The sequence below is a fragment of the Synchiropus splendidus genome, chromosome 1 (assembly GCF_027744825.2).
Source record: "Synchiropus splendidus isolate RoL2022-P1 chromosome 1, RoL_Sspl_1.0, whole genome shotgun sequence".
Classification (NCBI taxonomy): domain Eukaryota; kingdom Metazoa; phylum Chordata; class Actinopteri; order Syngnathiformes; family Callionymidae; genus Synchiropus; species Synchiropus splendidus.
This window is the reverse complement of record NC_071334.1, coordinates 68,211,057-68,235,806: the sequence shown is the minus strand read 5'-3', so window position 1 is coordinate 68,235,806 and position 24,750 is coordinate 68,211,057. Positions and strand designations below refer to the sequence as shown.

At 46.8% G+C, this 24,750-nt stretch overlaps 4 protein-coding genes across 11 annotated transcripts; 1 reads left to right on the top strand and 3 right to left on the bottom strand.

Moving 5' to 3' along the window:
* Positions 1–185: 185 nt before the first annotated feature.
* On the bottom strand, positions 186–7,274 carry nln (neurolysin (metallopeptidase M3 family)). Of its 3 annotated transcripts, none has more exons than XM_053853810.1 (13): positions 7,096–7,274; positions 5,795–6,036; positions 5,461–5,609; positions 4,598–4,702; positions 4,398–4,500; positions 4,181–4,341; positions 3,197–3,332; positions 2,486–2,852; positions 1,919–2,120; positions 1,004–1,190; positions 811–939; positions 612–748; positions 186–481 (listed from the first exon to the last, which is right to left on the bottom strand). In XM_053853810.1, the coding sequence occupies exons 1-13, from the start codon at positions 7,212–7,214 to the stop codon at positions 338–340; spliced, it is 2,181 nt and encodes a 726-aa protein (XP_053709785.1). In that variant the 5' UTR covers positions 7,215–7,274; the 3' UTR covers positions 186–337. The 3 variants fall into 3 exon arrangements, with proteins under 3 accessions (XP_053709785.1, XP_053709786.1, XP_053709787.1); XM_053853811.1 differs by having other exon boundaries at positions 7,004–7,159; XM_053853812.1 differs by lacking the exon at positions 7,096–7,274 and adding an exon at positions 6,585–6,825.
* Positions 7,197–12,308, top strand: sgtb (small glutamine rich tetratricopeptide repeat co-chaperone beta). Of its 5 annotated transcripts, XM_053853817.1 has the most exons (12): positions 7,197–7,259; positions 8,220–8,329; positions 8,829–8,932; positions 8,999–9,074; positions 9,138–9,237; positions 10,197–10,301; positions 10,360–10,498; positions 10,559–10,621; positions 10,750–10,787; positions 10,867–10,935; positions 11,011–11,130; positions 11,900–12,308. In XM_053853817.1, exons 2-11 carry the CDS (start codon positions 8,230–8,232, stop codon positions 11,120–11,122), a joined length of 906 nt encoding a protein of 301 aa, XP_053709792.1. In that variant the 5' UTR covers positions 7,197–7,259; positions 8,220–8,229; the 3' UTR covers positions 11,123–11,130; positions 11,900–12,308. The 5 variants fall into 5 exon arrangements, with proteins under 5 accessions (XP_053709792.1, XP_053709791.1, XP_053709788.1 ...); XM_053853816.1 differs by having other exon boundaries at positions 8,829–9,074; positions 11,958–12,308; XM_053853813.1 differs by having other exon boundaries at positions 8,829–9,074.
* A 116-nt stretch (positions 12,309–12,424) lies between these two features.
* Positions 12,425–21,145, bottom strand: trappc13 (trafficking protein particle complex subunit 13). 2 transcript variants are annotated; one of them, XM_053854024.1, is made up of 13 exons: positions 21,014–21,145; positions 19,040–19,108; positions 17,432–17,531; positions 17,279–17,363; positions 17,088–17,215; positions 16,795–16,867; positions 16,073–16,117; positions 15,573–15,590; positions 13,780–13,913; positions 13,520–13,718; positions 13,352–13,452; positions 13,018–13,165; positions 12,425–12,957 (listed from the first exon to the last, which is right to left on the bottom strand). In XM_053854024.1, exons 1-13 carry the CDS (start codon positions 21,057–21,059, stop codon positions 12,850–12,852), a joined length of 1,254 nt encoding a protein of 417 aa, XP_053709999.1. In that variant the 5' UTR covers positions 21,060–21,145; the 3' UTR covers positions 12,425–12,849. The 2 variants fall into 2 exon arrangements, with proteins under 2 accessions (XP_053709999.1, XP_053710000.1); XM_053854025.1 differs by lacking the exon at positions 15,573–15,590.
* Positions 21,146–21,295: 150 nt separating this feature from the next.
* On the bottom strand, positions 21,296–24,655 carry LOC128761185 (lysosomal membrane ascorbate-dependent ferrireductase CYB561A3-like). Its single transcript, XM_053869219.1, has 5 exons — positions 22,348–24,655; positions 22,033–22,241; positions 21,816–21,970; positions 21,476–21,638; positions 21,296–21,402 (listed from the first exon to the last, which is right to left on the bottom strand). The coding sequence occupies exons 1-5, from the start codon at positions 22,526–22,528 to the stop codon at positions 21,376–21,378; spliced, it is 735 nt and encodes a 244-aa protein (XP_053725194.1). The 5' UTR covers positions 22,529–24,655; the 3' UTR covers positions 21,296–21,375.
* Positions 24,656–24,750: the final 95 nt, after the last annotated feature.

Sequence of the window (24,750 nt, the reverse complement as noted above, 5' to 3'; positions counted from 1 at the left end):
CTGTGTTTTCATCACTCACTTCTATGACTTCCTCCATGCATCCAGGGTCTCGGAGGGTCTCCTCTGAGTCTCTCCTGGAGGACCGGCCTGGGTCGCCCAGGTGAAAGGAGAAGCCCACAGGCTAGTCTTATGGCTCAGCTCTTCCTCCATGACTGAAGACACAGCACAAACCTTCAACACTCACATCGTATCTTTTATTCAGCAGGGATCATCAACAGTCACATTACAAAGCACCAAAGAATTCAAGTGTCATGTCTCATCACTGGAACAGACTGAAACATGACTGACAGATCAGAGGTCCACATGACCTCGCAGTGGCGAACAGGAACCACAGAGGTCAGAGCTCAGGGTTTCTGACAAGGCCTTTACACTGGAAGAAGGCGTCCTGGCACGGCGCTCGACCAAGGAACTGCCTCAGCATGTGAAGTCCATCCCTGGAGCCTCCGGACTCCAGGATCACTCTCCTGTACTCTCTGCCCACCTGGCAGGGGGGAACACAGCTCAGCATCATCATCGCCTACCCTCCAAACAGACCTCACATCACTTCAGCATGACTTTATGAGACCCTGTCATGAAAACGGGGGGTTCCACTCCAGGTCCACCTGACTCACCTGTGGGTTCAGCACCCCTTCCTTCTTGAAGCGGTTGAGGAAGATGTCGGCAGAGTAAACTTCACTCCAGAGGTAGCTGTAGTACTGCCCATCGTAACCTCCCGCCAGGTGGCTGAAGCTGGCCGTCATGTTGGTGCCTGTGGGTCAAACTGAACTTCGCCCCCTTGTCCAGAAAAACTTGACTTGTGTCGCCTCTGACCTTCGGTGGCAGGGACACCCAGGATCTCCTGACAGTGTTCGGCAAACACCTGAGCAGAGTCGGCGCTGGAGCTGGTGTGCAACGTCTGGTCGACTTTACTGAGCACCACCTGCCGCAGGTTCATCAGACCTGAGGACGACACAGACGTCAGTGGCGCCGGCCGTGTCCCAGGACAGACACGAGTGGCTCGGACCGGTGTTGGCCACCCTGGACGCCATGAGCTTGTCCAGCAGACCATCTGGGATGGCACTTCCATCTCTATAGTGTCGGGACATCCTCTTCAGCGGCTCCCTCTGCCAGACCCAGTTCTCCAGCATCTGGGACGGGACCTCCACGAAGTCGGTCTCTACCTGCGTCCCGCTGAAGTCAGAGAAGCTGGTCTGAGACACAAACATCCTCGAGTCAGAGACGGTTCCTAATAATGTCTGTTATAAGCGATGAATTTTAAACACTGAGAAGGAATGTGGGCCACTGCATTGTTTACCTGGCCCATGAGGTCACATCCAAAATATGGGTTCAATTCCATTTCACATATTTATCTAAATTATTAATAAAAAAAAAAAAATATTAAACATTCTAAAATCACACTGAATATTGTTTTGATATTATTGACTTATTTGTTAATTTGACTGAAGACTTAAAGATAAACCAACAATCTATTTATATTCTTTCTATTTCATCATAATATTACACGCACACATATATATTAACTAGTTCAATCTAAAAGTGGGAGGAGCCAAAGTGGAGATGAACATTGCATATTCAAATCACACCACAAGAGTCTCTCAAATCCACATGAAAACATCCCATCTGTCCCTGGCTGTTAACATTACTCCCAAATATGGCTCCTCTACACGCTGAATCCGATCAGTGATGGTGATGCTCTGAGGACATGTCACTCCACCAGCCGGTCTGATGGTAATGATGTCACACTTCAGTCTGCCTGGAAAAACTCCAATCCTCATGGAATCACATACATCCGTGACAGCAGAACCGGGTTGTTAGAGAGTCCCAGCACAGGCAGTGATCGCGGTGGAAGCTCAGCTGAAGCAATTCTAGAGGTTTTGCTGCAAGTGGCACAACATCATCAGTGGAATCCAAGCCGCACCTTGGAGCACAGCTCGTGCATCACGTGACCAAACTCGTGGAAGTACGTCTCCACCTCGTGGTGCTGCAGTAGAGACGGCGAGCCTTTCCTGGGTTTGGTGAAGTTTGCGACCATGGCAGCAACAGGAAGTCTGCGTTCCCCATCGGCACCCCTGCAGCCGGGCTGGAGGCCAAAGCACGCTGCATGACCATATTTGCCTTCTCTGGGGAAAGAGACCAACACAGAAGCAGTGCACCACCGCCAAGTCACCAACTCATGTCTATGGTCTTTAAATTCAAGCTGCTGCTGCTGGGAAACAGGTTTCATTAAACAGTACCAACAAGTGTGGGGAAAAACTCAATAAGATAAATTAAAGGCCCAATTTCCTGACGGAAGGATTCAAAATCTTGAGGGAAACCTACGAACCACAACTCAAAACTCTTCCACGAACGTTTAGGAATGTTTTTAAAGCCTAAAAGCAACACTAAGAAGTACAGTTGTGACTTTAAACTGCAGATTGTTTCTTTCACTTTCACTTGTTTCTTCACAAGTCTGAGAGATATTCAGAGGAATACTGTCTTTCCACACCTGGGGTGCAGGTCCAGGTAGAACTCTCCCACCTCCTCCCCCGTCTCCGAGTCACAAGTGCGGAAGAGCTTGACATCTTGGTGCCACACGTGAGGGTCCTGCACCTGGGTGAAGGTGAGACCCAGCAGCTCCTGGTAGATCCCCAGCAGCCCCTCCGTCACCACGTCCAGCGGGAAGTACTCGATGAGTTTGTCCTTGTTGACAGCGAACTTGCACTGCTCCACCTGGTTCATGTAGTACGGCAGGTCCCAGGCGTTGATCTGCCCATCAAAGTGCAGGCCCCTCATGAGGCACTCGCGCTTCTTCAGAGCCAGGATGTACTTCCTCTCCTTCGCACCCACTGACTTCAGGCTCTCATAGAAACTCTCTGGGTAGAGAAGGAGAAGAGCCATCAGAGCAGGTGTTGAAGATCACAGGTAGCTGTGGAGTAAGTCAGTTAGACAGACTCGGATGGATTATCCTTTGGATGGATTTGGAGTTGAATACTGCTGGTGAAACACCAGGCGTTTAATTCGTCAGATACCTGCCTCCTAACTTTAGCGTCAAGTCCCAAAACACATGCGTCACATGACCTCCAGTGTGCTTTGCTCCACACGAGTGTAACACACTGCCTTTACACCGTCATCAACCTGTCCAATTAAGTTTGTGACGCGGCGAACGTTACGACAAGTTCTCATCTTCAATGGCTGTGTGAGAGGTCGGAGGTCATACCTAGAAAGTGAGAAACATTGCTGGCATTCTCAGCCATGTTCATCTCCAACACATAGTCGGCGTGGCTGCTGTAACCGAGTAAGCCCGCGACCTTTGACCTCAGCTGTATCAAGCGCTCCAGAATGGATGTGTTGACCTAAGAAGACACAACATCGAGGAATGAGAAGCAGAAGAGCAACACTGCCAAAAAGGCTCGTCATTTCAACTTGAGAGACGAGAGTTTTAGCGCCACCTGTGATGTTTTCATAACATCAATATACAGTACACTGTTAAACCTCACTGGAGTAACACACCAAACTATTTTAAACAGAAAAAGAAGTTTCACAGGTAGTTATTGGATTCAGTCATAATTTGGTCATTTTTTTCAGATTCAAAACTTTAATAGTTTTGAATGGCCAAAAAAGAGTTAGGAAAAAGCCTTGAATTGGAAATAAGCAAGTTTTGAATGGCAGAAAGCCCAAGCAAAATGACTGAATACCTAAATCCAAAGTTGATGATTATTGTCCACCAAGTTTCGATTTTCATAACACAAAAAAAACCTGAATATAAAACTGAAAACATATCAGCTCTTGGACTGAATTGTGTCCAATAAATTTGCATTTAAAAAAAAACTGAAATAAGGTTTTGGACCCAAGGGGCATGTTTAACCCCCCAAAACTTAAAATTTCAATCCATCCATGATTTGAATCCAAAACAATGCCAATTGATTAAAAACTAAATATTCATTAAAAAAACATTCAAGTGTAGCTCTGTCGGCAGAGTATTAGGTCGGCCTCCGCTCTTTCCAGATGACTGCAAGTTGTTCAGTTCAAATGAACAGAAAGTAAGAAACAAGAAGCCAGTATTTAGTGTGAAACCCAACAGCAGCAATGTTTACCTTGACTCACCCTGCGGAGTTATTTGTGTCACTGTCTGACAGTCCAAACACTGACCCCAGAGGCGCTCCGGTTTTGACGCTAAAATAACTCCTGACCTGAGGCTCACCTCTTTACACCTGCTGTGGAAGGCCGTCTCCATTTTCCTGCGGGTGTCGGGATTGTGACATCTCTTCATCAGCGGGTAGTAGTGCGGATACTGCAGCGTGACTCTGTAGCGCCCGTCGCTGCTCCGCTCCAGGCCATTCAGGTAGCTGTCAGCCAGCCCGTCTGAGCAAACCCACCAGCGTTAGAGCCGAGCAGTTCGGAGGCCAGCGCAGACGCACCTAGCTCGTGGAGTGTGAAGTGCAGCACGGTGTTGTCCTCGTTGATGTTCTTGTTGAACTCGATGGAGAGTTCGCTGATCAGCTTGGACGTCCGTTTGATTTCCTGCGGCGACAGTTATGAGTTCCTGGCTCCTCACCTCACACCTGTCACCAGCCGGACAGAATGAGATGGAAAAAACAGCGGCCATATATAGAGTTACCTCCTGAACGCCGTGAGACAGGTGCAGGCCATTTCTCTTCCCCAGAGTCACCAGCCTGTCCAGCAGTCTCTTCTCTTCAGGGGAAACCTCCTGCGGCAGGCTTCTCTGTCCAGAAAAGATTTACAAACCAGATTCAGTGAAGAGAGTGCGAGGGCAAAGAAACCGGGGTTGGGCCCGGATCATACCCAGACACGCTGAACTTGATCTTCGTTCAGGACACCCTCTAATGTTTACGATACTGACGGACATAAAACGCAAATATAACTGCTACCGGATACTTGTAATGCCCGCTCATAATATTTTACTAGCTTCAAATCCACACAGATGAGTCCAAGCTACCGCTAACAAGACAGCCTCAGTGGAGCAGAACAGTACCAGAACCATGGCTCGGTTTTTAGAGACACACACAAAACAGTTCAGTCGGTACAACACATCAGTTTCCAATTTCTTCCGTACAAAAGATAGCTGTGGGACCAGGTTATCAGGGGGACATGTTGGGAGGTTTGGAGTAAAGGATGGAGGAGAGACACAGCTCATGTTAAAGATGGAAGATCAAGGTTCATGGACGAGCTAAAGGAGGTCATGGAGAGGAGACTTGGGGAAATGTTGACAGCAGAAGATCTTTCTTCTCTGTAGGAACACCAGTGGCTTTGCATGACTTTGTTTATTATCACCACAGCTGCACTGTGGAGAGGCGATCAGCTCCAAGGCTCCGCCCTCTTCACGTGAGATGGTCAGCATCCAAATGAAGACTTGTGGAGACCATAAATTGAGCCACCTTGTTAGAGGTGAGCTGCTGTTAAATGACGGAGTGAAACCTGAAAATAACATCAGAGCATCTGTAGGGAAAAAATACTGCTCACCTGTAGAGCAGTGATCCTCTGGAAGACGTCCTCCCTCATGCTCAGCTCCACATCAAACTCAGAAAGCTTCTTGTCAGCATCCGTGCTCGCGGCCCGAACCTCCCGGGACGGACTCACGTACTGGGGGAAGTCGAGCATGTGGCGAGACGCTGGCAAAGAGAAGAGAGGTTTCACATGGAAGTGGTAATGTTTTCAAAGTTATTGGATGCTAAATCAGTCAGAGTTCAGGTTCTCCAAATCAGACTTCTGGGATCATGTATAATTAGTCCCAGGCTTGCTAGTAACGTCAACATGGTTGGCCGGAGACCAAAAATCTGATCCTGGAATAACTCACCAGCATATTTCATCCTTATGTCTGCGAGGACCATCAGCGTGTTGGCCACCGACACACTCGCGACATTAATAGATGCCACCTGGTCATAAACTTTCTTCACTCTGTTCATCAAACTGTCCGCCATGGCGCGGATTTCCTCCGGAGATAAGTCCCATCTCAGAGTGTTCCCCGAGCTCCCTGCCCGAGAGCAGTCCCGGGCCGGGATCACCGGGCTGTTCTGGATGGTCATTCGCAGGAGAGGTCTAGAAACCGCACAAAGACACAACAGGTCAAACGGCAGGACCCCATCATAAATCTCTCGTCCACTTCTTGACACGTGCAGCACATTCTTTCCGCTCCTAAGCAGTGACTTTTCCCATGAGCGTGACGTGTAGCGTTTGACGGCAGGCCGCAGCGGGTGGCCGCTCAAAACAAGTTCACAAAAGCGCTCAGCACGAGTGGATCGTGTTTCGCACAAAGCTTACAAACACATTTTCAAGGTGCCTGAAAGTGACAGCTGCCGAAGATCACGCCTCTTATTTACGAGCAACAAGTCGATAAAGGCAATAACAGGCAGATTACGAGACAACTAAAGCGTGTTTACAACATGGATGGCTGTAAACGATTCACATTAATGCTTTAGAAGTAACGAGGAACGTTATACAGCGGCTGCATTATAATGACTGCAACAGAGTTAAGAAGCAGCAGGTAGATTAGATGCTTTATAATCGGAAACTCTTGACACATCATAAACAGATGTTTAATCATCAAGAGGTGTTGATACAATAATCATGATAATAATATCATGTACTTTTCAGGGAGATTCATCATTTCAAAGCCAGATATCCATTGAAAGAGTTTCAGTACAGTTGACTGCTGTGGAGTTCAGTCTGTCCCTTCAACACTTCTCCCTGTCGTGTGAGAAGAACTCGGCTTTAGTTGTCCAGTTGTTGAGCAGAAGCCTGGTCATCCACAGATGTGCCCTGACACACCTCGGTATTTTACCGCATGTAACACAAGCAGCAACCTTTTCTTACACAGGAAAATGCGAATTCAACCTAAAAATAAAATGCTAGTTAATTAAATCAACTAAAACAAATGCAAACACCAATACTGGACACAACATATTTAATCTATTGGGGTGAAAGCGCAGTTTCAAAGCCAAAACAAAGCTGAAGATGCTAAAAGAACAAGTTCGCTGTGTCTCATTAAAGCGACTCTCTGACATACCTGCACGGCCGCCACCACGCGACACACCTCAACACAAACATGCCGGGGGAGTCATGCGTTATTTCGAGCGGAGAGAGTGAGAAAAGACGAACTTTGCTGGAGTCTGTGGAGAAGCAGCAGCAGCGGCGGCGGCGGCTTCTGTCCGACCCTCACGCTGTCCTTCCGCCGAGGGCGCGCATGCGCAGCAGCGAGGCGCAGCTCCCGGACACATGACGCGTGCGTGAGGAGGAGCAGCAGCAGCAGGAGGCGAGCGCAGGTAGGTGTCACCTCTCCGCTCTCTCCTGGCTCCATCCGTGACGTCTCTCCAGGGTGTTTGCTCTCCCGCCGCGCTGGCCTTCATGGTGCATCCGTATGACGTCACGCCAGCCATCGGGTCTGCACGGCGCGTGTTAAACCGACGTCCTCACTTCGGTCTGCGTGATTGACAGCCGCTGTCACGGTGCAGGTTTGCGTTCACACCGCGGCTCGTGCATCAAGGCTCTAGGAGCGGGGAGAAGGAGGGGTGGGCGCGTAAACATGCCCGCACACGTGACGCCAACATGAAACGCGACGCTGGCGATGATGAAGCTGCGGACAGTCGAGCCGCTCACTCGCTGCCCACCGTCCATCCGCTCCATGCAGACGCGCTCAGGCGATAAAGAGTCAAGAGTTATTCGATATTTCTGTGCATAAATGTCATGTTTGTAGGCGCTGTTCTTTCCTCACAAGGTAACGACCCCATAACACTTCGTTGTGATGACAGGCTGCAATTATTCTCAAAATAAATACAAATAAATGTGTGAATAAGAAAGGAAAACGCGCTTTTCTGCGATTTATTCCGGTTTAATAATGTCAAATGTTGAATTGATTGCTGACAATGTGTTTTCACTGTAATACACACATGATCATTATGAGCTCTAGATTTGTTGTTCTGTTGTGCTGGTATCTGGTGTCCACTGCAAATGGACAGAATATTTACTCAGATCGATATATAGTGAAAAGGTAGGAAGGCAAAAGAGAACCATTCAATTTCGCAGCTTGAACAATAATTTAATTTCCAGTTGACTGGAGATGTTTAGGCCTCAAACTGTTCCAAAATGAAAACTTAAATAACAGTACAATTTCCTCAAATGTCATTGTATAAAAAAAAAAACATGGGTTTTAAAAGATGGCGCTGAGAATAAGGTAATGATTAAGAATGATATGAATCGGTGGATGTGTGTGTGTGTGTTTCCAGCAGACTCAAGATGTCCGTGGAGAAGCGCCTGGCGTTCTCGATCATCCAGTTCCTGCGAGACCAGAGTCACAGCGGGGCGCTGAACTCTGACGAACTGGAGAGTCTAGAAGGTGAGCGGGACCAGTTCTGAGACTCAACCGGACTTTGAAGTGTGTGACTCACACATGTGAAACATTGAAGACCCACTGTTCTGTCTGGAATGGTCCAGGGGTTTTGTTTACGAGTGAGGGGACATGAGCGAGTCAGAGTTGGACTTTCATTTTGAAACTGAATGTGGTAAATCAATGACATCAGAATGAGAATCAGAGTCAAATGTATTGCCTTGGTCAGTGGGGATCCCACCAAATAGGAAAGTGCTTCGGAATAAAGTGCTGTCATCGACATTGACTCAACCAGAATCAGAAAAGCAGTGGCTCTGCTTCCAGAGCAGTTGCTGGAGGACAAAGTCAGGTTGATATCTCTGCAACTTAACGGACAGAAGTTGGTCCTGGTAGTCAATTAAACGCTCGGTGTTAAGTGAGGATGTTTCCCCACCCATGATCCTCACACTCGCTCTTCTCCTTGTTCGGTGGAAGAGTGAAGCTGCTTGATGTTGTTTCTGCCCCCCAGTGGCCGTGCAGTGTTTGGAGACCACCTTCAAGATCAGTTCAGGTGACGTCCACCTGGCAGCCGCTCAGCCGCTGACGGAGATCTTCCTCAACGCTCTGCTGAAGGTGAGTCAGAGGACCTCCTCGGTGGGAGGAAGCGCTTCTAACACCCCACGGCCCCGTGTGCCTCAGAACGATGTCATGGGGGCGCCAGAGAGTTCGCCCTCTCCCGAGGACATCGAGCGAGCTGAGCAGCTGAAGAACGAAGGTAGCCAGGTGGACTCGGTGAGTGAGCCAAGGTTGACAAGTCTGACTGGACATGTGATTTTAGGGAACAATCACATGAAGGAGGAGAACTACCACAGCGCGGTGGAGTGTTACAGCCGAGCCATCGAACTGGACCTGAGAAACGCCGTCTACTACTGCAACAGGTACGTGAGGGTTGCTGGGTCCAGTCCTGACTCGGTGCCTCCAAAACTGTGCAGGATGACTCAGATGGCAGCAACCAGGTGACAGGTGACAGATGGTCAGCAGCTAGTGGAGAAGTTTCCTTCTCACCAGTGTTTCATACTAAAGGTTTTAGTCCAGTGAGGCGACTGCACACGTGCACACATGCAGAGGTCGAGATGAAACAGTCGGCCGCTCAGAAGGTGACAGAAAACAATGACAGTGTAAACGTCAAATAATTTTTTTTAAATGAAAAAGCAAGTTGCTGAAAAAACACAAGAAAAAGTTAATGATAAAAAATGATGTTGGAAACCAAAAAATAGAACAAAAAAAGGACAAAAAGTCTAGTGCCAAGACATTAGATGAGAAAGGTTGAATGTACAAATAATAAAAATAATAAATAATAATAAACAAATAAAAATACATCTGGTGAATAAAGGGGTCGATGTTGAAGTAGATGCTGGGAGCAAAACATTCAGTTTAAAAGGTTGACAATAAATAAGTTAGGAAAAGTTGCCAACCAAAAAGGTGTGAATGAGTGGAAACAGTTGAACACCTAAGTAAGTGAGTGTAAAGATAAACATAACAATGAAGTGTGGAGGTTAAAAAAACAAAAATGGTGAAGAATGAAAAAAGGACAGAAAAAAGCGGACATCAAAGGAGAAAGAAAAGGTTACGTGTAAATGACAGGTAAAAATAAATTACGATGTAAAATGTAAATTTAAAAACTGATAAAACAGTTATTAATAAAAAAATAAATATGAACGCAGATTTTAAATAGTAATTTTGATAGTGACAAAGATGACGGAGGAAAAATGACCCCTGTAAAATGTTTACAAAAACTAAAGTGAACTATGGAGGTCCAGCTCCTGAGTGGGTTCCTGAGTTCCTCCGGGGACGACTGCTCAGACGTTCCTGACTGTGCGTCCCTGTGTGGCATCAGGGCGGCAGCTCACAGCAAACTGGGCAACTACCAGGAGGCCACCGGCGACTGCGAGCGAGCCATCGGCATCGACCCCACCTACAGCAAAGCGTACGGCAGGATGGGGTGAGTGGTGAGTCCTGCGCCCGCTCGCCATCTGTTGCTGAGCGTCCGCCCTCCACAGGTTGGCTCTGACGGCCATGAGCAAGTTTCCTGACGCCATCTCCTACTTCAAGAAGGCTCTGGTGCTGGATCCTGACAACGAGACCTACAAGTCCAACCTGAAGATCGCTGAGCAGAAGCAGAAGGAGGCCTCCAGTCCTGTGAGTCACCTGACCGAGTCTTCCTCCAAACGCTCTCTCATGACTCATGTGTTGCTACAGATCGCTGCAGGTCTGGGCTTCGATATGGCCAGTCTCATCAACAACCCGGCCTTCATCAGCATGGTGAGTCTTCCTCAGTTAGATCTTCATCAGCATGGTGAGTCTTCCTCAGTTAGATCTTCATCAGCATGGTGAGTATGGACCAACTGGAGATGCATCAGTGTTCTTGACCCTAGTTTTTCTCCCCACAGGCAGCCAGTGTGATGCAGAACCAGCAGGTGCAGCCTCTGTGAGTGCCGTCACGGCATGTTCATTTTCAAGGTCATTTCAAAGGCTCACGCCAGACCCCGCCCTCCCTCTGTCCTCAGGATGTCCGGCATGATGTCCAACGCGGCCGGAGTTGGTGGTTTGTCCGACATTTCCAGCTTAATCGAAGCGTAAGAACGTTTCCCTTGAAGAGCGTCTCAGTGTTCCGGCCACGTCTGTGAGTGCCTCCTCCTCCCTGCCTGCAGGGGGCAGCAGTTCGCTCAGCAGATCCAGCAGCAGAACCCCGAGTTGATCGAGCAGCTGAGGAACCACATCAGGAGCCGCTCGTTCAGCAACGGAGCCGAAGAGCACTCGTGATCCCTCAGGTGGAGACTCTTGGCATCATCATCCGTTCTACTGTTTCATATCTTTTTTTATTTTTATTTTTTACCACGGATGAGACCATATCTAATCCTTTCATGTCACCTCCAACTAAACTCATAACAGTTTATGTCTGAGTCTGATTCATTAACCCCTTCATGCCCATTCACCTGCTTATGTTCATCATGCTGAACTTTATTTATTAACCCTCTCATGTCTCTTCCTGCTGATACTGGAGGCCATCTTTGACTTTCAGTGGCATGACTAACCCTTTCATCTATCTGTCATGGAGTGATGAATGACTATTCATCCAGTCATTTCTGCTGAAATATTTATCCCTTTCATGTCCATCCATGCTTTTTTTAACCCTCTCATATCACCATCCGTCTCCTTAACCCTTTCAACTCCCTCATCTTCACCAATATCCATCACTTGTTGAGCAACATTTATACCTTTCTTGTTGCTGTGGTTCAAGTTAAGCTTTTGCTCGACAAATTTTAACCCCTTCATCTCAACTGGATCCACTTTGTGAATGCCACTCACGATGATCATTTTCCTTTTCAGCCGAACCTAAACCGATCAACATTTCACCCTTGAATGACTCAATCACCTGACAATATTTGTCGGTCTCTTTGTCATTCACTCATTCATGTCCTTCTCTGAGCACCACCACTAATTCACCCTTCCATACCTGCCGCCTCGAACACATCATCTGAGAGACCCTGACCATGACTCACTGGGCCGGAGACTCACTGTGGTGTGACACGTCCCCAGGCTCGCAGCAGGATGGAACACGTCGGCGTGAACACGATCTCTCCACTCATTTGTTCAGAGTCAAGCCCCTCCCCCACAGCGAGGCTGGACCGACGACGTGGACGAAGGTGAAGAGGTCTGGGCGGCCGCTTCGGGACAAGCCGGTGAGGTCCCAGTCCCGGACCGAGGCAGAGGAGAAAGAATTTGTGCTTCTGCTTATCCATCACGACTTTGGGGTCAATGGTCATGTTTGTTATTTCTGCCGACACATCGTCGTGTATCATGTGACCCAGATGTCACTTCCTGTGTATAACCTCCTGTAGATGGTGTCGTGAACGCACTTTACAGATGTTTATTTTAGCTACTGGAGATTAGTTCTGCATGAGCTCAGGTCAGCCCGGTGTTTGATCGTCGACCAATAAAGGTTTCTCACACGTCCCGTCTCTCGCTACCATTTTTTTTTGGATCATTTTATTCGAATGTGTTCACCTTTTTCTGAACGTCTTTGATAACTAGAAAAATGGTGACATCATGATCACAGTTATTTTTATTCCACTGGTCTTATTTTCACGATTAAGAAACCAAGTTCACCATCTCGACAGCTGGACCACCAGCAAACGACGGGTCTCCTCACCTCGCTGGTCCGGGAGACATCCTGACAGGATCCTTCTCTCAGAGGAGCCGTGATTCTCTACGGTTCTCCTCGTCTTTTGGCTCAGCTCGTTCTTCACTTCCGTCTGAAGACACTGCGCCACTGAGTCATGAACAAGACCCAGAGAAGCTTCTGGTGACCCGTCGGGTCACGTGGTGCTCGATGTGTCCAGAGGTCTGAACAGGTCATTTATTAAGAACATTTACAAGCTTTACATCACTGACACACGATTTACGAGACTCGCTCGCTCCAGGAGGAAATCACAGTGCGGTTCTGGGCTGCAGCAGAGTCCTGGTTGGTCCGCTCCAGTCGAACCGGGTCAGGACTCATTGCTGGTGTACGGACAGACAACACACACTTGGGCCACGTCGTCGTACTCGTACGTCCTCTTCAGGAAGGTGTCGGTCAGCCGGAGGCCGGAGATGCTCTGCGACACACACACAGGTCACATGACCGCAGCAGGGAGGGAGGGGGGTGGTGCAGGTACCTGTAGACCCTGGACGGACGGGAGGAGAGTGAGCAGCAGGGACAGGAAGGATCCGGGACTCAGTTTTCCCAGCTGGCGCCCGGAAACTCCGCACCAGTGGACGGACCTGGTGTTGCACATGTCCAGAACCAGATCCATGGTCCGCTCGCTGAGGGGCAGGACTCAAGTTCAGTGACGTCACATGACACATATTCCAGCTTTGTTCTGCACCACAAGTAAACATCTGCACTTTTGTTTCCTCATGCTTAAACATCTTCACGTTTTAAAGCCTGACATCATCATCAGTAGTTCTTCTCATGAACCCTCTGAGACTGAAGGAGGCCCGGAGCGTCACCTGCAGTTGGTGATCTTGCAGACAATGTCGAAAGGTTCCTCCAGGTTCACCGTGTCAGGAATCGTCTCCATGGAGAGCCTGATGTCGCCGTAGCCAGGAGCCTGAGACAGGGAAAGTAAATGCATCCATCCATCCACAACAGACCTGGAAGCAGAGGTGGGCTGCTACCATTCTCTGGAGCTGGCTGGTCTGCAGTCTGCCCCGCTCCCCGAGGTTGGTCTTCCACACGATGTCCAACTTCCCGATGACCGTCACGCCCTTGATCACGCCGGCTTTCTCTGCATACTCGGGTTTGGGCTTCAGGCAGTACAGGTACTGCCGGGTGTCCATGGGCTGCAGGTAGGACATTTTCCCAAAAGTGGACTCTCTGATGGGTTGGAGCTCAGGTCAGCCTGGAGCCACAGAGCGCCGCAGGAGTCCATACTCACCCATGCTCAGGGCTGCTCACCACGTTGAGCTCGGTGACGTTGTACATCATGGACGGCTCCAGGGAGACTTTCTCCATGAACATGGGCGACGTGGTGATGTTCTGGATCTGGGCCTCCAGGAAAACCTCGTCTGTCTGAGAGAAACCCGCCGAGTCAACACGCCGCCACCCTGCCCTGACAATGTCACCTCCAAGGTGAACTGAGCCACACGTTCACTATGTTCAATTTCAGTCTGCCTGAAGGTGAATTTAGCATCTAACCAGCTTCGCTCAGTCGACCTCGGAGGAGAGTTAGTGGACGTGTCGGAAGCAGACATACAGAAGAGGTCGTGTTTTCACTCTGGCTAAAGCAAGTAAAAGGTGGACCTGATCTTTACACGTGACTTCCTATCGCAGTGTGTTGGACTGGACTGGAGGGGATAGTGGTCAATAGTTAGCAACACGAGCACCAGAAAAAAAGTGACTTGCAGGATGAAGCGCGACTGACTCAAAACCCTCCACCTAGACAGAGGAACTCCAAGCAACAGGAGAAAAACAAAAGAATAAAATCAAACGTCAATGAATACAATTAAGGTTTCACAAAAACATGAACACTCCAAAAGTCACTGGCCACCAGAGACGCATCAAGTTTGTGTGATTGGTTTATCTACAAGGTCTCAAAGGAGTGTTTTGCCTAAAATTGGCAAATCACTCCCCAGTGCAAACAAGATTAAGTCTGAATTTGGTAATAATAACTTGGTCCTTTTCAGTTTGGTTCAGAATCCTGGTCATGGTTAGCCATGTGTTTTAGATTGTTAGGTTTAGGGAGAGAGGCTGGGGAAAGGATTATAGCAATGAGAGGTCCCCACAAAGTCCTAAAAAGGATATAAATACGGATGTGTGTGAAGATGAAAAATAATGTCGCAGGAATATGAGTTGAGGTCAGGGAACTGCCCTCACTTGACCTCCAACACGGTCTCACGTAACTCAACACGACGTCTTCTGTACATGAAAGTGAAGCAAAGACCACGTCTCACTCAGCAGGACCCACGGCTGGGACAACCTCGCCTCTTGTGGAATTCCGATGTGAAAGATTTGAGCTCCAGCAAAAATCAGTGGAGAGTCTCCCTGACATGATCACGTCAGCCCACACCACCGCAGAAGAAGGTGTCCGAGTTCGACAGAAAGAGCAGACGTTTGGCATGGACAAAGTCAAATCTGTGTCTCTGTGAGGACTCTCCTCCGTGACTGTGGAGGAGAGTGCAAATGAGCTCCACTCTGAGCTCCAGCTTCATCTGAAAACAGTGACTTGCTCATTTCAGCTTTTGAAATTTTGCACCTCACTTCAGTTCAAAGCAGCGATCTTGCATTATCGTCGTCTGCTTGCTACATCATGTTTACAAAGATGTCTTAATTTTTAAGTTGATAAACTCAAATAAATAATGCCAAAACATTCATCAAAAAATTGAGAACGTCTTGGACACATTCCTAAAAAATGTATTCCATTAAAATCTTGTCTGTAAATGTGCTGGACTAGTTATAATTGTAACATCTTAATTCAAACCTTCTAAAATGAATTAATAGATTTCTTTAGTCATATAATTTCCCAGATAATAATCCCAAATAATCTTTCTTTTCTCCTCGAGAAACAACTTCGCTTTGTTTGTCTACTCATGTGAGTCCGGGAATGGAGTCCAGCCGCAAAGCAGACCACAGGAATTTGAAGTGTTGCGTGAACACTTGTGCGCCATCTTTCTGTGGACTCGGCAGCAGGAAAGTGAGAGAGGAAGCGAGCAATGGAACAGAAGAATTTACCACAGAACTGAGGTCGCTCTAATGGAGAGAAATAAAAACAGATGAAGTTACAGGTGACGACAACAAATGTTCACTACAAAAATGATGACAACTGAACACATGAGGAGCAAAACAAGCTGATAGGAAAACCCTCCGTCAACAGTTGTGTCTCTCGCGTGAGAAGCGTCCACCTAAGAGGTTTGATTTTTAGACTTTCATGTTCAGCCTCTCGCCAGAGGCTCAGGAATGTTTGGGTTGAACAGCAGAGTCGCACTGTCAGACCTTCTCTAGTTCAATCAACAATTACAGACCAAACTCAGATTGAAGGAAGCAACCCGCAGGTACGATGGCGTGTTGGAGTGCTGTTATCCCGGTGAAAAACGCACAAGAAGGTGAGGTCAGATCAGAGAACACTCGTCGTAACGTCTGGTGACAGAAGGTTTCCCAGCAGGGAGCATTAAACAAATGTTCTCCAGCAGCATCTCCACTAGGAAACTGGCTGTCCAAGAGGACAGACTCACCTCTGCATTGTAGAACTTAGTCTTGACGTCCAGTGGCTTCAGTACCTGGTGGAGAATAGATTGTAGACTGAACACTGGACATCTCTCGCTCGCAGGCTCCATGTCAATGCAGGGATGAACAGAATGAGTCACCGCAAAGATGGCGGAGCAGTTCACTCTCCGCAGACCTGTGACATTTCTACCCTCCCTGACGAACCAACCCAGAGTTTGTGAGGAGAACTGTGGAGGTAACCTGGAGATTTCACTGAGTAAACTGAGGCAGAACGTCACCACTATTTAAGGAAAGACAGGGCCACTAGGCAGTAATAATGATAATAATCATTGAACATAAAATCATCAGCAAATTCTACAAAAAGAGATATAGGAATCCAACACACATATCAAGATCAAGCCAGAGAAGAGAGGACTGTCCCCCATCAGCTCTTCTGGATCAGTTTGGAAAAAGATTCACTATGTATTGAAGAGTATATTGACTTGTGGCCACGCTTTCACGCCAGGTCCATTTCACAAGTCCATTAAACAAGTGTAACAACTTAGCCATGTGGTGGTGCTCCTACCCCTCTAAATATTCCAGCGTATCACTCGGTAAATAGCTGGTAGCTCAGTCATCCAGGAGAGACTCTGCTACTCCACATCACATGTTGTGAAGTGAAAGTTCCGGTTCAAGGTGTGGAAGGATTCAGATCAATACCAGTCACTAAAAGGTTGTGTGAACATCTCACCTGGAATTTGAAGAACTTCCTAAAATAGAGCTTCTCTCCGTACTGGGTGGTGTAACTGACAGCACAAACTAATCTGCAACAGAAGAGTCGGGGTTAGCATGCGGCTAAACACCAGAGAGGGATGAGTGGGAGTGAAATGAGTCAGCGAAGACCAGCACCAATGGTGTTGTTCTGAGTTGGTCATCAACCCAAAGGTTTCAGGAGAATGACTTCAATGGCTGATACTTAACTATTATCTTCATCTTCATCTTCATCGTGTTTGGGTGTGGAGTGCCGCTCCACAACAGACTCACATGTGTGTTCCGATCTCTTTGACCTCGTGATGGATGACGTCGTCGATGCAGCATTCGGGCTTCAGCTCAGCGACAGCCGAGTTGGAGGCCGACAGGTTGAGCCTCTGGGAACTGGTCTGGAGATCCGCCTGCAGGCCGCCACCGTGAGTCACGTCAGGAGAAGAAACGCGGCGGGAGGTTCCCTGACTTACCTTCACCAGGATGTCCTTTACCACCTGACTGCTGTCGTTATGCACGCTGATGTAACTGGAGAAGGTTTCGCCCAGGAAGATGTTCCTGTTGGATTGACATGGCTTTAGATATTGAAGAGACGAGCCCCCCAGGACCATGATATCATCACACACCCAAAGTTCTGTGGCAGTGTCAGCATCTCCCCGAGCATCAGCGTCTCGGCACCCTTGATGGTGGACGGGTCTTCCTTCATCAGGCGACCGAACAGGTCTCCTGTCAGAGCAGAGAGGCTTCATGTGTGGTCTCCACGTGTTAATGAGCGAGGCATGTTCTGCAGCACGCCCGGATTCACGCTTGTCAGGAACATAAGGTCAGGGTTGACTGTGCTGCTCAGGTTAGTCAGCTGCAGACTAATACTGGCGCCACAGTTGGAGGACACACAAAGACTGCAAATTTTAAACTTAATCTACAACAGAATTAGGTTCACTTTTATCCCTTTATTGGCATATTTCTATCACAAATTCAATACAATTATGATTCCAACTACTTCACGCTGTAACAGCATGTTTTGTAGTTTCAAAGCTAGTTATAAAATAGACACTTAAATACTACATGTTTTTCTGATTTATTTTTTTTTCATCATGCAATAACAATGTTGCAGGCAGCTATGCTCTGGTGTTGTAGTCAAGTTGTGTCAAGATCCGTGCGCACAGAAACCAAAACCAAACTGAATCCAGAATACAGACGCATTAGTTATTAGTCATACCGACACACACATTTATTTGTTCCTGAAATGCATTCATTGGAACAAAGTTGTAGTTTATCCTGTGTTCACTTTGGTCTGGGACTCTGTATGCTCTGGTCTGGACACTGGGCTGCATGACACCAGGAGAATGAAGTCATGTGCAGCAATACATAAGCATGTCCTTACATTCAGAGACGTCTGTGCATGCACAAAAAAAAACAATCACTACAAAATGAAAACTGCAAATATGGGATCAGCGCAAAACTCACTATTGCTGGGGTGCGAGGAGTGTTTTACTGCTAATCCATTCAAGTGAATAAAGCGGTTATTTTCTCCATTATATAAACATCCACTGGCGTCTCAGCACCAGTTGAAGGTGGGATGCTCTTGTGTCAGCCATTCTCCTGCAAGAGTTTATTTTTCTCCAGCAGCCAGCAACATATTCATGAGTATATTTCCCATGATCAGATGAAGTCAGCCTCCTCCATCACCCAGCGACTCTAGTATCACTTCCCCAGAACTCTCATAATCAAAACACACACACACACACACGTGCTCATACAGCCCACACCAGACTCAGGCTGCATCAGCCACTTTACCCATCTTGAGGTTAAGACTTATTATTACTTACACTTTTCTAAACTTGAATCTGAAATTGAGCCTCTGAGGCCTTGTCCTGATATTGCTTATTTCAGTTGTTAGCTCATACTTATTATATTTATAGACCATTTAATGTTTTGTACTAATGTCTTAATATTTATTTTTTAAATGCTTTCTGTCTTATATGTTTCCGCAGGAGTATGTTCCACATATTGCAGAGTTGGCAATAAAGCTACCTTGAACTTGACCACCATCATCATCCTCCCTGGTCACACCTCTCCTCAATGCTTGTCTTCCTCCCCTTCTCCAACCATATGTCTGGCCTCTCTACCTTGCCTCCTAACCTATCCACATGAGCAGTCCCAATCGGGTGAAACAAAAACCAGCACTCGCAGGGCTCACACGGTTGTGTCCGTCAGAGCAGCAACAGACTCACCTGGCAGATCTCGATCTTCACACGTCACAGGCAGGTTCGTGAAGAGAGTCGGTTTTGTCAGTCTCATCACTATTAGGAAACAAAAAATAGTGAGTACGCACGAACAGCGTAACACAAGTAAAACTCAGTGTCTACAAAATATCGGGTTCATAAACAGATGCTTTGTTGATATTGCACATATCGAAACTTACAAGCAGACAAATAGTAGCGTAATGAAAAATAAATATATTTTATAAAAATAGATATATTGCAAATATATATACATTTCCTGGCGGCCTAGTGGTGAGGCCCGTTTGTGAAGATGAAGAGATGAGACTTGTCTCATGTGAAAGAGGGTCAACTCGATAATGCACTCATGATGACGGTCTTTCGAGCAGCAACACGGTTGGGCAATAAAATTTGCTACGGGCCACATGTGACTAACGTTTGGGGCCATCAAGTCCACAGGCTGAAGAAAAACAAGCTTATTAATTGTATTTTTTAGGACATGTGTAATTATGTAATTATGACATGACATGCTTAAAAATATTATTTATTTCTTTTTTTAATGTATGTTTTGTTGAAAGATTCTCAATATAGCTAAATATTTGAAGACTTTTTTACGGTAACAGAACTGTGGTTAAAACATGACTCGAGGCTGTTAAAAGATATTTTACTTATTTGGAGGGACAAGACATACTTTTAAATGGGGCGTTACTGAATGAAACAATTTCAATTTTCAAATAATAAAAAGAAGGTAACAGAAAATAGAGGAATTAAAAATAAGGGGGTTCAAACTCGTCCTCAAAGGGCTACAGTGGGTGAATGTTTTCGTTCCAACTGATCAAGCATACACATATTTAAACCAATGAAGCTTGAGCTAAAACAAGCAGCATGTGACTGACAACTGAAATAGTGTCCTCCTGATTGGTTGGAACAAAAACCTGCACCCACTGCGGCCCTGTGTGGAACAACTTGGACCCACCTGGAAAGGCTCTATTCAGAATTGGTACTGTAATGACAGTACAATTGCGTACTTGTCCAAATAAATACAGGCCAAGCGGCCACACTTGCCCACATCAGGACAAGGCAATGCAGTGGGGCGGCTGTAGAGGTCTTGGAGGAGGTCAGGCTTGAGGTGTTTTATGGTCCTCAGGAAGGAAATATGCGGTTAGTGATGATGTGTGTTCAGTCTCCAACAGAAATCCTCCAGCACATGTATAGAGGAACTCAAAGATGGCCATGGTTCCTGCTGCTTGCTTGTGGTCAGTCAGGGAACTTTTTTGCCCCTGTGAACTGGTGTGGAGGTGCAGGTCATAGGTTCAGCACCAGATTATCCATGACTCTCATTCCAGTGTGCTTCACTGCTAGTGACCGAACATGACACACAATGGTTGAGCTAATAATCTGCTAATAAGGGTATTGTGCTACTGCTGCATTCTCTGTTTGACCACATTTCTGCAGCCAAAACTGTCAACTTGTCTCTAAAGTGTTTTGAATTTCTTTTCCATTTTAGTTTATTTTGGTTTGTTGGGTAAACTAAAGACTTATTTTGGCTTTAAGTGGACTTGACGTCCATTACCACAGAGATAGTTATGTCATGCAATTATAGACGAGCCAAAATATTACTTTTCTGACACTCTTGAAGAAGCCTACTGAGAGAAAAACACTACATTATTTCACAACGTGTCATGAACATGCATTAAAAAAATGTAAACATCGTTCGCAGTGATAAATAGCGAAGATAAAATAAATGCAATGGACATATTATCCAATATTTCAACACAAAGAATGCGTCAACACATCAAAACACGAGTAGGGAATGTATAACGACGAATATCGGTCATTTTCGTGTCCAAAAAAACAGCTTTGCAGCTATAAACCAGGAATCGTTAGCAGGAGAGAAATGACAACAAATAACAACAACCAGGAAATATTTAAGAAAATGCATCAAATAACGCCGTTTATAGGTAGATACGAAATATAACGAAATACCTTTTAGTGCGAGTAGATGCTCCTGTTTCGTCTGATTTACATCCATTGTGACAGAATATTTGGAGTTCGCAGCTAGTTCAGCTGCTTGTTAGCCGCTAACTAAGCTAGTCACTGGAGATGTCTTCTTCTTAGGTGGACTTCACTTCGGGCTCGATGCTGCCACGCCGGTGAGAGAGGGTACTACATGCGTAGATCAAAACTAACATTTTTTCGTTGAGACACACATTGACCTGTTTAACTTTACACATTGAAGAATAGAAATAGTCTTCAAACACAAACTTTCCCAGATCACATTTTATTTTATTGTTTTCCTTCTCAGTTGACACAGAAACAAGTACCCTCTTGAACAATGTCCATGTCAGTCAACCTCCATTTTCCAAAATGAACAACTGCAAGAGAAAAAAAAAGGTTTTGTAGTGATTGAAGTTCTTGGAGAGAAACAAGAAGGCTGTCGTGACTCACGTGTTCACCCTCATCGCTCGGTTCCGGCCGCTTCCATTTGTCTCTGGACAGAATTCCAAGGATGACCAGTCCAAACGCAATGATCATGAAGCCGATGGAGTTGCCGAACCTCACCTGAGCCGGATAAGACAGCATCTGCTCGGCAGTGGAGTTCCTGGTATTCCTGAAGATGTGGCAGGTTGTGAAGGTTAAGTGGATGAGTGAAGTGGGATTGGGGAGGACAGGGGAGTAGATGGGAAGGAACAGGAGGTGGAGGAAGGAAAGTAAGACATTATGGATGGATGGGATCGGAAGACGGTGCAGAAGAGGCTGAGGTGCGATTGTGATGAAAGAGACTCACGCTGACAGAAGCAGTTTCTCATTGATGCCACTGATGCAGGCGATCAGACTCAAGATGAGAACCACCTTTCCGGTCCAGACGTGGAGCGGTTTCAGGCCCTGGCGGATCCACAGCGGCGTCCAGGTCAACAAGAACCCGGCCCCACCGAGCACCCACTGACCCATAGAGACAGAACATGTCAACAGGCTGGTTTGGCTCAACACTATGAGTTCAGTACCTGGAGAGCAAAGAGAAGGACGGTGCAGAAGCCCACCCAGCTGTGGAGTGACTGCAGGTGTGGCAACCGCAGGAGCTGCTTGAAGCTGAAGACTGCCTGGAGACCCAGGCTGGAGAAGACCAGCGCCAGCAGCATCAGACCAGCGTGGACCAGTTTCCAGGTGAGCTTCCTCTGAGTCCAGGTGAAGGGGGTGCGGTAGATCACAGCAGCTGTAGGGACACCGACCTCATCATCACATCATCACCAACACACCCCGCTAAGACTCCAGAGGGAGTCAGAGAGTCAGTACATCTACACGATAGAAATACTTCTCACCCAAGCCGCTGAGCACCACCAGCCCGGACACCATCAACACAGGATGCCAGTTGAACTGCAGCGGGGACCCGGTCCAGGAGAAGCCCCCCTGCCAGCGGGACATCCAGCAGCCCACCAGCAACACAGAGAGCAGACCCAGACACAGGCTCAGCGTGTACAGCAGGTAGAAGACCACCAACATGACGGAGCCTGTTGTCCGACCTCCAAAGTGGAGCAAAGCAGACAAAGGTCTGAGCAGTGTGATCTCTTGGTCACAGTCGCGGAAGGACTTTTCTGCTGCTGCGTTACAACACAACGCTGCTGAGTCATTTCAATTTGCTTCGGATCTGACCAGAAATAGGACACAGATGGGAACGAGCGAAAGAGACAACCAGCCGGAGATAAACATGAGTCATGATGCATGGGATGAGAGAGAGGGAGACCCCCAGTTCTTCCCAGAAACACAACCTCTCGATCCACCACTGCATGTCTTTGAGATGGTTCACTCCAGTTGACCCAAGACGAAATCAAACCCACACTATTCTCGCTGTGACTCGTGAAGTGGACAACAAAAATGTTCTAGTCAATACGAAGGAGGATAAAACAAGCATCAGAACAAACAAATCACTGAAACAGTCACGTGGGCCACAGAGTTCCAGTCACTGTGACTGTGACATTGTCAGACATCAAATTTGTGATGACTGCGTTTGTTTTTCCGGGTCTAGGTATGAACATTCCAGTTCACTAACTGTGGGTTATCTGTCTTCACGTCAGTTTCCAGTAAATTAATTGTTGTTGGAGAGCAACTTGACATTTCACTGGCCATGACGTTTGCCGATGAGATTAGCAGGGATGTGAGGAGAAGCAGGAGAGATGGATGGAATAAGTGAGCGTGAAAGAGAGGGAGGGAGAGTGAAGATGGAGGAGAGAGACAAACAGATCAAGAGACAATAGGGTTGCAAAATTCTGGGACTTATCCACGGGAATCTAAAGGGAACTGAAGGTCTAGTCTAGTATACTTTAGCTGACTGACACAAATAGATACCAACGGGAATATCCATACATGCTTTGGTCACTTGAACAGAGCACACTGCTCACTGCATAACTAGTGAGACCACGCGACCTAGTGGTACATAACATGCCTCCATCACACGAACTGAAGCTTTCTGAATGCAGTCCAACAGACAAGTGAGACACGTTTAATTCGATTATTCAGGTGGAGCCGCGTCAGTGAAAAGTTGAACAGACAGATTGTTGACCGATTTTTCAGCGGGGTGGAGGAGGGGGTTGAACGAATGGGGCTGCGTTAATCATCCATGAAAACCAGTAACTAAAACGTGGTCTCCTCAACTTAGATAAATCTGTTAAACCATTTTGCATGACTGTTGTCTCATGACTTCTGTTTCTATTTATCCTTGGATGTCATATATCCACAGTTAGTTCCACTAAATTCCCATTATTCACATGAATGTAATTCTGAAGCTGAACTTCTTCTAGAAGTTTTGAGGAAATTTCCCACCACTTTGCCACACTAAGAGTCAATCATCAGGGTGGTGGAAGGATATGAAGGAGGTAAAGAGGGCAGCAGGGTGGAGACGACAGTCAGGGTCACTGTTTTAGTGAACGTCCAAAGACTCAGGAGTCAGAGGTGAAGATGCCAAGGCTGAAAGAGACACGGGAAGTTAGGAGACAAGGTTCAGGAGAGACTGGGAGAGGAGGACAACCAGGGCAAAATGATTGAAGGTATGACTCGAGGAGGACGAAGGCAGGTGAAGGTGGAGGACTTCCTGAGGAGATGACCAAATACTCATCAGGCTTTTAACAAAATCCTCATTCCTTCATCAAGAGCTCACAACTTCATATGCAGGTGAGGTGGGTCACACAGCACCGTCTACATCAGCCACATCTTGAACTGTCCAAAGTGCTGACCGGGGGCCACATCTGTCCCACGTGAGGTCTCAGCAAGACTACTAACTGACATGACTTTCTTATTCTTTCCCCATAGCGGTTGACAGTCATATTGAAAAATGTTTTTTTTTTAAACGTGATGTTCATTTTAACAGAAAAGAAACATCATTGTCATGATGTGATCAGACCTTTTCTCTACTTTGTCCTTGTTGTATGACATATAGCCACATCATACAAGTTAAATTAAACACATTTTTTCCATCCTTCATGCCTCTACACGGTATCTAGGAAATGTAGTCGCCCACCCCACTCTTGAGGTTACGCTACTTCTGAGAATAGCTTTCATAAAGGGTACAATCCCAGCAGTTATTCAAAGAAAACTAACATCACACTGATGCACAGTGTCTTGCAGCAGCTGTATTATGTCTGGAGCAGACTGTAGTGACATCATCGTCAGCCTGGTTTCAAAAGAGAATTCCAACAAAACAAAAGGATTTGGGTGAAATGAATAACTGA

Coding starts and splice junctions, on each gene's coding strand:
- sgtb (XM_053853816.1), top strand. CDS start 8,230: ATGTCCGTGGAGAAGCGCCTGGCGTTCTCGATCATCCAGTTCCTGCGA. Junction 8,330..8,828: donor CGAACTGGAGAGTCTAGAAG/GTGAGCGGGACC, acceptor TCTGCCCCCCAG/TGGCCGTGCAGTGTTTGGAG. Junction 10,302..10,359: donor AAAGCGTACGGCAGGATGGG/GTGAGTGGTGAG, acceptor CGCCCTCCACAG/GTTGGCTCTGACGGCCATGA.
- trappc13 (XM_053854024.1), bottom strand. CDS start 21,059: ATGGATGTAAATCAGACGAAACAGGAGCATCTACTCGCACTAAAAG. Junction 17,216..17,278: donor TAAAGGACATCCTGGTGAAG/GTAAGTCAGGGA, acceptor GGCGGCCTGCAG/GCGGATCTCCAGACCAGTTC. Junction 16,868..17,087: donor AAAGAGATCGGAACACACAT/GTGAGTCTGTTG, acceptor CTTCTGTTGCAG/ATTAGTTTGTGCTGTCAGTT.
- LOC128761185 (XM_053869219.1), bottom strand. CDS start 22,528: ATGTTGGTGGTCTTCTACCTGCTGTACACGCTGAGCCTGTGTCTGGGT. Junction 21,971..22,032: donor TCCTTCTCTTTGCTCTCCAG/GTACTGAACTCA, acceptor TCTATGGGTCAG/TGGGTGCTCGGTGGGGCCGG. Junction 21,403..21,475: donor CGAGCGATGAGGGTGAACAC/GTGAGTCACGAC, acceptor TTTCTCTTGCAG/TTGTTCATTTTGGAAAATGG.
- nln (XM_053853810.1), bottom strand. CDS start 7,214: ATGTGTCCGGGAGCTGCGCCTCGCTGCTGCGCATGCGCGCCCTCGGCG. Junction 5,610..5,794: donor CATAAGGATGAAATATGCTG/GTGAGTTATTCC, acceptor TCTCTTTGCCAG/CGTCTCGCCACATGCTCGAC. Junction 2,853..3,196: donor CAATGTTTCTCACTTTCTAG/GTATGACCTCCG, acceptor TTCTCTACCCAG/AGAGTTTCTATGAGAGCCTG.